At 32.2% G+C, this 11,345-nt stretch overlaps 1 protein-coding gene across 1 annotated transcript in view; it reads left to right on the top strand.

Moving 5' to 3' along the window:
* Positions 1-8,912: 8,912 nt before the first annotated feature.
* The window catches only part of LOC113002150 (uncharacterized), a 9,180-nt gene continuing 6,747 nt past the window's right edge, over positions 8,913-11,345 (top strand). The window contains exons 1-4 of the mRNA XM_026129109.2: positions 8,913-9,079; positions 9,175-9,267; positions 9,344-9,376; positions 9,620-9,910. Coding sequence (XP_025984894.1) covers positions 8,921-9,079; positions 9,175-9,267; positions 9,344-9,376; positions 9,620-9,910 — 576 coding nt within the window. The 5' untranslated portion in view covers positions 8,913-8,920. The remainder of the gene's footprint in view (positions 9,080-9,174; positions 9,268-9,343; positions 9,377-9,619; positions 9,911-11,345) is intronic.

Here is an 11,345-nt window from a genome sequence, read left to right as displayed (position 1 = left end):
AGAATGAAATATTGGTTATAAGTTTTGTAAAATTATTTGTGGGTATTTTTCCATTAATGGGAAAGTGGCGCACTACAAGAAAAATGACATATGCCTACGGAGGCTTTTGCCTACACACATAAATTAGTATAGGTAAAAGTCAAAAAATACTTATACCTACAGTTGTGTGTCATAGGTAAAATTCAAAAATTTGTACTTACTATTATTTGGTGTAGGTAAAAGTCAAAATAACTTCTACTTACAAATGCTTAGTGTTGGTAAAATTTCAAAAAACTTATACCTACAATTACTTGGTGTTGGTAAAATCCTACAAAACTTGTACCTACAGTCCATTGGTGTCACTACAAGAAAAATAACTTATGCTTACAGATGCCTTTTTCCTACAGACATGAATTAGTGTAGGTAAATCTCAAAAATACTTTTACGTACAGCTGACTAATGTAGGTAAAACTCAACCACTTGTACCAATCATTATTTGATGTAGACAAAATCATAGTATAGGATAAAAAAATTGAGAAAGACATTTAAATGATGTGACAATATTAGTATTTGTTTGATTAAAAAAATAGAAAGAGAGAAACTTTTAAAAAAATTATGATAAAAATAAAATAGTGAGAAAATATATAGATTTCTAAATTATTTAATACGAAATATTCAAAATATAAAATAAAAGTTTCTTGCCTGTACGACAATTCTATTTATAATAATTCTATTTAATTCAAATAAGATTACATTTAATAGAAGATACACACCATTTAAACAAAAACAAAAAATTTATAGATGTACAACTAGAAACTAAGGAAGTTATAGCTAGCTAAGCTACTACATATTAATAAAGAACAAAACACTACAAGAAAAGGAAATAATTAAAAAAGGAAGATAAAGAAAAAAGTGAGGTGAAAGTTTCAAATTTTGTGCGGTTCCAGGCTTGCAAACCAATCCTCCAGAAAGGAATCGTTGAGAAAAAGTAATGGGTTTCCTTCAAAGCCAACCAAATTAATAAAAGTTTCTTGCCCGTACAGCAAAGATAGTGGTCTCTCTCTCTCGTTGGAGTTGCAGAAATTTTTTTCCTCCTCTTCAGACATTTTCTCAGCTCTCTTCAACAATCCTTCTTATTCACACTTTCAGGTCTCTCTCTCGTTAACTCTTTATTTTAATATATTTTATTCTCCATTAAATATGAATGCTATGGTTATCTTCTCATCGCTTCAATCGCGCGTTCTTATTTTCCAGTTTCCTTATTCTCGTTCGATTTAACTGTTTCCGCTCTTCATGCTTCCAATGACTGAGTAAATCTATGATTCTTTGTTCATTCATTTCAATTATGTTCTTCTTTGCTGTAATAAGTGTTTGTGTTTTGAATCTGGAAGCGATTTTGTGTGACATAACTTGCGTCTTCTACTATTCTCTTTCAGATCTCATTTACTGTTCCTCTTTGATTTTTTTTCTTACTCGGCCTATTTAATGATATTCTTTACAAATAGATTAGTGGACCATTTGGTTGGTTAAATGGAAAGCACATCATCTATAGCCTGTTTGGTTACATGTTGTTGACGTAGTTTCTGATGTTTCTACCGTGATTCCAAACACATGGCTAGTTTCTTATCTTTATACCACCTTTATGCCATTGCTGGTTAGAGAAGTATGGTCTTGGAGATGGCCTGTGAAAATTGGTAACAAGTGTGTGGAGGATCTTAGTGAGGGTGGGGATTGCAACTTTGCATCAATATGATGGTTTTGTTGCTAGACACAATGCCTGCTTGCAGCATCTACATTAAAGGTGTCAGAATCATTCTTTGTAAAAGTTCTTTTGTTCCAATTAAGTAGGATAGAAACCAAAAATTGTCCATATTGTATGGGATAGTTAGAAGAGGGGGTATACTTTACACCCAGTAGGAAATAGCATAATTACAGCCCTTTCTCTCTCTTTTTTGTATCTATTAAGATTTTGAAATTATATAAATGATGGGAAGTGGATTGGAATAATTTCAAGAATTGTTGGTCTCTCTTCTTTGAGTACGGACCCAAATTTTTGAAAGTTCAAAGAAATACATAGTAGTAATGATACTTCCTAATTGCTAGGCTCTAAACCTTACAAATCTTTTAAATAATTATTTTTTATTGCTACTTTTAATTAATATCATTAAGATATTTATATTTTTATATTATAAAATAGGATATGTTTTTTTATTGTTTAGAGAAGATTACTCTTTCTTCCTTCCTTTTCAAATTACACGTTTTGCATCATTTGTTTCGAAATATATGCTTTATGAATATAATAAGTTATATTTTGATTATTTTTAAAGTGATGAATACTTATGAATGTTTGTCAATATTTTTGTCTTGCCATTAATTAATCTTGAACATGTTATTGATATCTCTGAACTATATTTTGTCCTGATTTTAGTATTTGTTATCTACACTATCTACACTATAACAGTTTTATTTGGTTTGAATAAGATTAATTACTTTCTGTACAAGACATATTCATTACCAAAAAAATGGCACCTAATTATACGTGTGTGAGATGTTATCCAAATGGCATAAAGGTGGTATAAAGATAAGAAACAAGCCATGTATATCTTTATGACATTATTTGTAGATGTTCAATTCTTGATGTAAGAGGAATTTAAAGATTCTTTGTGGTTAAGTCTAAATCTAAATTCTAAGCCAACCACATGGCACATACTATTTCGTAAATCATGGCTTAATCTTAAAAGGCACGACTTAAATCTTGGATGCAATAAATTGAGTTGCTAATCCTTAAAAGTTATTGTACCTTGCTTTTGTAACTGCCTATGATTTCAGTAGTTATAGATCCCATAGTACTGGAATGTTAGTATAATTATACCATAAATCACATTTATCTAGGAAAGGCATACCCCTCTGATCTTCCTCCTTTTGTCTGCCTTCTCCTTTTCTTCTTGCATCTTATCTATCTTTGTCTTGACTCCACGCCGGTTTCACATAAACTTCATGTCTTCATATTTTGTGCAGTATCATACTTGAAACTGATCCAAATGTTATAGCTGGGAAAGTTGCTAGTAATAGTATAGATTCTGGAGCTCCTTTGTCCGAACATGTATAGTACATCCTTCACTAATATGCTTCACTTTAATACCAAAAAAGAAAATCGACAATAAATTCACTTATTTGAGGAATAACTGTATTTATTCCTGTTGCAGACACTAAGTCAAGCATTGGCCACAGCCAGGGAACATCGTGCAAGGTCCATTCTTAAATGATTCATATGGCATTTGTTATTAGGTCTTTATTGAATCACTTATAAATGTCTTAATTTTTGGCCTGAAGGAGGATTTAGAGATCCTTGGTGGTAACTCAAATTTTAAAGAATTTGTAGCGTATTTTTATGTGTGATAGTAAAATTAAAAGATAAAAATGTACTTGGTAGGCCAAATGGAGCATACAGGGCTTAATTGAAAAGCAATGCTCTTTCTCTGTTCTATGATTGTGCCTTGCCTTCTGGCATTTTTAAGTGGTCCTAAATAAGCAAGCAGACTCTGTCGCGTAGGTGCGCTTCTAGCATTTTTAAGTGGCTAAATACCACCTTTTTAGGATAAATATATTTTTTATTCATTGAACTTAGTTACTAAAACCATTTGATTTTCTAGGACAAGTATTGATGTTGAAAAAACAGTCACTATATTTTGGTGTTCCTTGCATGTGACTACATTTTTCTAAAGCATATTTGTTATTTGTTAATTATTGGAGAAATAAAAAACTACTTCCATAAATTGGTATGCATAGAAAATACTATAGTACTGTACTAAAATCTTTGTTTAAATTGTAAAATTATTAGCACAATGTTCAGTTTCTTACTTGGCCAGTATAAGCGCAATGCTCAGTTTCTTACTTGGCATCATCTCATTGTCACTCTTCTAACTTCAAAGCTACCATGATTTTTTTTAATATAAAATCAAGATATTATATAGGTCATATATAAAATCAAGATATTATATATTTAACGGTATTACGATTAAATATAAATTGGAACATTTTTATCCCATTTCCTAAACCTTCTAGCTAGACTTTGATTTTACTTACAACTTATAGACCAATGGTTGGCTTCTCAGGTGAAGCTCAATAAAGAGGAATTTAGGTATGATGATGGATTCAACTACAACAAGGAGTCAGATTTTGATGCCTCTTTAAGCAAGTAAGTAATTCAGTACTCTCAATTTGGTTCTTCAAAATTATTGTCATCATGTTAGGTTTTTTTAATTGTCATTAAATTAATCTTGTTAACATATATATGTTATGCTTGTATTCTTGTGTTTTATTTTTCATATTTTGTTTCTAGCTGGTCAATTAAAATAATTTTGTCCTTTTCACTGCTAACATTATTAATTTTATAGTTGCTAACACGGCTGTGATTGACTTATACCTGGATATTTCAGTTATATTAAGCACTAATTTATTATGTCTATTTCATTCTACTTTTTCAGTTTATTTTATCAAATGGATAAGAGTTGGATAGACTACAATTCTCTTAATAAAGAGAAGTATATTAGAGGAGCTTTAAATTTTCTAGATTTTGCATCTACGAAATCGTCAAAGGATGGAAAAATTTTATGCCCTTGTACCAAATGTGTCAATTGCAAGTGGCGCGCTCGGATGAATGTTTATGAGCACATCATTAGTAATGGGTTTCTAAAAGGATATGTTACTTGGATCTTTCATGGTGAACAAGTTGGCCCATCTAGTTCTTTAGATACATCCCAAGTGGAAGGGGAGTTTGATCATGACATGGATACATTGGTTCATGATGCATTCACAATGCATGCAACTAATGAGAGTAATGACACATATATAAATATGGAGAATGGAGATTCTAGAGAATTCATGAATGGACCTAGTGTTCAACAATCCGAAGACAATAATAATTCAGATAAGTTCTATCAGATGTTAAGGGAGGCAGAGCAAAGTCTTTATAAAGGTTGTAAGAAGTTTACAAAATTGACATTCCTTGTACATTTGTATCACTTAAAGTGTCTAAATGGGTGGATAGATAAAAGTTTTTTGATGTTGTTAGAGTTGTTAAGTGATGCATTACCAGATGAAAATACTTTGCCCAATTTATTTTATGATACGAAGAAGATTATTTCAGGGTTGGGTCTATCTTATGAAAAAATTCATGTTTGTCCCAATGAATGCATATTGTAAAGGAAGGATTTGGCTGATGCTGAAATTTCCCTAAATGCAATTTGTCAAGATGGAAATACAACTCTGATGATGTTGAATGTAGAAAAAAGATACCAGCAAAGATTCTTCGTTGGTTCCCTCTTATACCTAGATTGCAAAGACTTTTTGTATCACCAAAAACAGCTTGTTCTATGATATGGCATGAGGTTGGTTGAACTAAAGATGGACTCCTGAGGCATTTAGCTGATTCATTTGCTTGGAAGGATTTTGATCGTCAGTATCCTGATTTTGCTTGTGACACTCGTAATGTTAGACTAGGTTTGGCTACTGATGGCTTTAATCCTTTCAAAACTATGGCAATTTCCCATAGCACTTGGCCTGTTATCTTGATTCCGTACAATCTTCCTCCATGGATGTGTATGAAGCAACCTAATTTTATACTTTCATTGTTTATTCCTAGTCCAAAAGGTCCAGGTATGAACCTTGATGTTTACATGCAGCCTCTTGTGGAAGAATTAAAGGAATTATGGGAAATTGGGGTAAAAACATTTGATGAATGTAAAAAAGAGTCATTCCAAATGCGTGCTGCAATTATGTGGACTATTTATGATTTTCCTGCTTATGCAAATTTGTCTGGTTGGAACACTAGAGGCCAATATGCTTGTCCATGTTGTGGTTTTGAGATTGGCTCAAAGTGGTTGCGTTATGGTAGAAAGTTTTGCTATATGTGTCATCGTCGTTGGTTAGAGCCCAATCATAAGTGGAGATACAATAAAAGAGATTTTGATGGAACCCAGGAGTTTAGAGCTCCACCTGATCTACCTAGTGGAGCTTTTTCTTTGAGACAGATGGAATATCATGGAGTTGGGGATTGGTCACCATGGAAAAAGAGAAGTATTTTGTTCACATTGCCTTATTGGAAACATAGTGTGCTCCGTCATAATCTTGATGTTATGCACATAGAAAAGAACGTGTGTGATAACATTATTAGGATGTTGTTACAATTAGAAGGTAAGTCAAAGGACAATGATAAGGCACACTATGATCTTGTTGATATGAATATTAGAAGCCAATTACATTCAAAGATGCACCCAAGTAAAGGCAAACAATATTTTCCTAGAGCTTGTTACCAAAAATGACTTCAAAAGAGAAAGAAACATTTTTGGAAGTTCTCAAAACAATGAAAGCTCCTGATGAATATTTGTCTAATATTTCAAGATGTGTGCAAGTGAAGGAACACAAAATATCTGGTCTCAAAAGTTATGATTGTCATCTTTTAATGCAAGAGTTTCTTCATATAGCTATGAAAGGTTGTTTGCCAGACAAAGTGAGTTTAGCTATATCCGATCTTTGTTGTTTCTTCAAGGAGTTGTGTGGTAAGGTGCTTAATGAGTGTAATTTAGAGCACCTAGAGCATCAAGTAGCTCTAACATTATGCCAATTGGAACATATTTTTCCTCCATCTTTTTTCACCGTAATGGTGCATTCGATAATCCATTTGGCACATGAAGCAAGAGTTGGAGGTCCTATACATTACCGATGGATGTATCCTATTGAAAGGTATGAATACTTTTTAATCATTTTAAAACATTCTAGAGTTATAAAGTAAAATGATATTATCTTAATTTGTAACCTAAAATTTTATTTTTAGGTTCCTTTTGACTCTAAAGTCATTTGTTCGTAATCGAGCACATCCAGAAGGATATTTAGCTCATGAATGCTTGATATTTTGTTCAAGATATCTATCTAGGGTGGAGACTCATTTTAATTGATCTGCTCGAAATGATGACTCATGTTTTATGGAAAATGTAAGTGTTTTAAATCCTAGAGGTAGACCATTGGGGAGAAAGAAGCAAGTTGGATTCAATGTGAAGAAGAGAAAAAGAGTTTCTTGAATTTCTCTTGATAAGAAAGCATAGGTTCAAGCACATAGATATGTGCTTTTCAATAGCAACAATGTTGACCACTTTCGAAAGTAATACAATTTTTTTCATGTTCATTTAGTTATTGAATATTTGTATGATATCTTTTTATCAATGATAATGCTTACTTTTTCTAACCTTTTTTACATAGAGCCCATACTGATCTTATCAAAAGACAAAATCGTTGATTATCTCCATATGAAGTTGACAAAATTCATAGTAAAGAATTTCCAGATTGGTTCCATGAACGAGTAAGTTTAGGAAGCATCAATAATATTGAATTTTGCATTCATTTAAAATTTTAACCATTTGAAAAAAAAAATTGTGGTAGGTTGCTCGATTGGAATAGCAAGATAGCACTCTAGTGACAAATGATATCAAGTGGTTAGCTCGTGGTCCACTAGAAATAGTGAGAAGATATAACGGGTACATTGTTAATGGAGTTAGATTTCATACAAAGACACGTGAAAGGTGCTTGAAGACTCAAAACAGTGGCATTGTTGTAATTGTTAAGACATTAAGTTATGCCAGTTCAAGAGATAAAAACCCAAAGGAGGGAGAAATCCACTACTATGGTGCACTAACAGATATAATTCAATTGGATTATTCAGGAAAATATAAGGCTATACTTTTCAAGTGTGATTGGGTTGATATAAACAGGGGTTGCAAAATTGATAATTTCGATATGACATTAGTGAATTTCAATTATTTGCAACATACAGGGAATGATATATGTGATGATCCATTTGTTTTTGCATCTCAAGCTAAGAAAGTATTCTATGTGGAGAATAAAACACAAAATGGTTGGCTTGTTGTTGTGCATGCTAAAATCATAGATGTATATGATATGGGTGATGAGCAATCCAATGACACAGATCAAGGGAATGAACAAGTCTTACAAGAGATAAATCATAATGATTTGATCAGACCATAAGCCAATGATAGTGATGATATCATTGAAGTTACAATACCTATGGAGAACATTTTACCACATGACAAGGATGATAATTATATAGATGATGATGAGAGTGATGCAGACTTCTTTTGATTTGTTTTTATTTGTTCTATTTGAACATTTGGTTATATTTTGAGTATACATGTATTGAATCAATTGTTTATTTGTTCTTTATTTTATATTAAATTATTTATAACAGAATTGTTTATTAACTAAATCAACAATCACAAACAGAACAACACGTACAAAAAGAAAGTCATGTTCAGTCTCATACTTCTCTTGAAAGTGCAGTGAAAGTTCAACTAAAGGTATTTATACGCATATGTTTTTTTGGGTTAGAATTATATGTACAATTCTGTTTGAGTTCAATATCTTTTAGAATATGATAAGATTAAATTTACTAGTGAGTTTCCTTTTTCCATATAGTTCAAATTTATGTGTGTGTTTGATAAATGTCATATCCATGAATGATTTAGGTAAAAAGAGAACCAGAGGTTTTACACATATGCTAGATGTGTGGGACTTGCCAGATGGAGAATTCATACTTGTTGAAGTAGATCATTGGGGCAATCCTATGGGTTGGGAAGGGAAAACTCTACTGATTGCAGTTGGGAGCTTGGTAAGGAGACACCAATGTGCTCCTATCAATTTTCTTAGCTGGAAAGACATGCCAAAGGACTATATTACTGACATAGTTGAATTAATTCAGGTCTAGTATAAAACTTTATAAGTGTTGTTTCATCTTGCTTCTTGTAAAATTTTATGTCTTCTAATGTCTAACAAAATGTTCTTTTTTGTTTGTTAATGATACTCATAATAGAGTAAGTTTCAATTTGTTCCTGAATTAACTGAACAAACAAATAAAATATTGATTGATGACATGAGTCTGAAATGGAGGCAATTTAAATATGAACTGAAATCAAAAGGATATGATGAGAGAAAAACTAAGGAGGAAATGGTTGCTCACATCCCAGATCCAAGGGTTGATCCTTCTCAATATCGTGATTTAGTACATTATTGGTGTTCTGGGAAAGGACAGGTATACATGACAATGTCACCAACCTTTTGCTAACATAACAATTATATATTATATGTTTATTTTTATTATTGACTTTTTATATTTGTTAGTTATAGAAAATAAGCAACATCAACAAAAGGAGCCACTCAAAATATGAGGAATTGTATTGCATGGGAACCAATAATCTTCCAAGACGGATTCATGAGATGGTTTGTCTTTTTTATATTTTTTAATATTAAATTGCTTAATACAAATAGGATGATTGATTTTTTTAACTAATGTTAGACAACAAAGGCTAAGGGAGTGCAACCTTCTAGGGCAGAAATTTATATTGACACTCGAACTCGAAAAGATGGAAGCATTGTTACCGAAAAGGCTGCTATTGTAATTATAAGAATTTTAATTTTTATTTCAATACTTTTTCTTTGTTTTGCTCAATTTTCTAAAATAAGGTTATGGGGTGAGGAGGAGTAACTAATGTGGAGATGAGTTTTGTTTAGTGATATTGAAGTATTCAGGATATTGATGTATGATGATAATTTATAAGGTGTATTTATGTATGATGAACTAAAAAAGAAAATGGTTGAAGCAGAGAGTTCGCAAAATTTACAAAGCACTCAAGATTCTACTAATTGGACTAATGATACATATTCAAAAGTCAAAGGACCTGAAAAAAGAGGACGTGTACATTGTCTTGGTAAGCAACATCAAGCAAGTTCATCTCAAAGCTCTTATGCAAACAATAGAATTCAAAAGTTGGAGAATTTGCTTGAAAACCTTGTAGTTGTGCTTAAAGTGCGATTTGCAGAAGATCCACAAATTAATAAAGTCATAGAAGCTATAGATCAAGAGGTATGAATTTATAATTCCTACTTATTCAACGATTTAACTATGATATGATACTTTACAAAGAAAAAACATTCTTTTAATTTAGGTACCTACAAATGGTTCTACCAGTAAAAATCATCAAACTACAAACAATCTTAACTAGATGTGAGTTGAAATTTAGATGGTAATGAAGATGTGAGTCGGCGACAAAATGTTCAAGTGTTTGTTTTTTACTATGTCTATTTGTCCAGCAACTCGAATTAACTCTTTTATACATTTAGAAATTTAGAAACTTGTTACATTTTAGTGATGATTCCCTCTATGTAAAGAGGGTCATGGTGCACCAAACACTATTAGAAAATACACATTCAACATCGGCTATTTACGGCATTCTACATCAGTTTTAAAACCGATGTTGAAAGTACCGATGTTGAATGTATGATTGTTAACATCGGTTTTTCAAAATCGATGTTAACATAAAAAAGATAACATCAGTTTTCTAAATAACCGATGTTAATGTTGTCGCAACATGCCCTTTTGCGGGCGAGCGAGGCGAGGCTCACGGGTGCGTTTTCCAAAGGAGGAAAGATAAGCGGAGTCGCCACCAACGTTTATTTGTGGAAAACGTCGGGAAAATCGAAGGAAACCGGTCAAAATGAAAATTCTAAGTTTGGGAGTTGTATTTACGTTTGAGGAAGGTATTAGCACCTCTCACATTTGTCTCAAAGGACAACAGTCTCATTTTTTAGAATTGTGGAAATTGTGTTACCTTAACTTTATCTCTTTTTATATTTTGAGGTCGACAAAAGCGGGGCTTTTGCTCCTACGTACCCTCCCTCGAAGAGGAAATTAGACCTACGTAGTTCTTTCTTAAGAGTGAATCAAGTGATTCTTTTTACTTGAAAGGTGATCATTTTTAAGGCGTTGGACCTCAAAAATGATCCATTTACTTGATAAGGAAAAACTGAAATGATAAACTTTCAAACCCCATTTAGTGACTTTTTTTGTGGACGAGCTTGACTAGGCGAGTTGATTTTAGCCTTAGTTTTACTTTAGTTATTAGTCAATTCGATTAAGAATGAGAAATCCCAAAGAGAAAACGTCCGATTGATTTTTCGCTTTATTTTACTAAAATGTATTTTTTGATTATTATATTATTATTTTACCTCTTTTTGATTTCCAACATGGTTACGGCACGACCGAACGGTCGGAATTTATTTTAACAGAAATTAATGGATATTACAAATCAAATGATCGGTGGAAATTTATTTTATTTTTTGATTAGGCGATAAATGACTTAAATAAATGACTGAAGCACGTCAAAAGGGGGTATGGAAAGTAAATGAAAACGAGAATAAAAATACATGAAACAAAATGTGACCACCACGGGTACATAGAATGAATTGAAAAGCTCGGTTTGAGGTACTTACCAGTTGAGACTGAAGAAAACGAAGAACGA

This window comes from Glycine max, chromosome 7 (genome assembly GCF_000004515.6).
Source record: "Glycine max cultivar Williams 82 chromosome 7, Glycine_max_v4.0, whole genome shotgun sequence".
Classification (NCBI taxonomy): Eukaryota; Viridiplantae; Streptophyta; class Magnoliopsida; order Fabales; family Fabaceae; genus Glycine; species Glycine max.
This window is presented reverse-complemented; position numbering and strand designations above follow the sequence as displayed.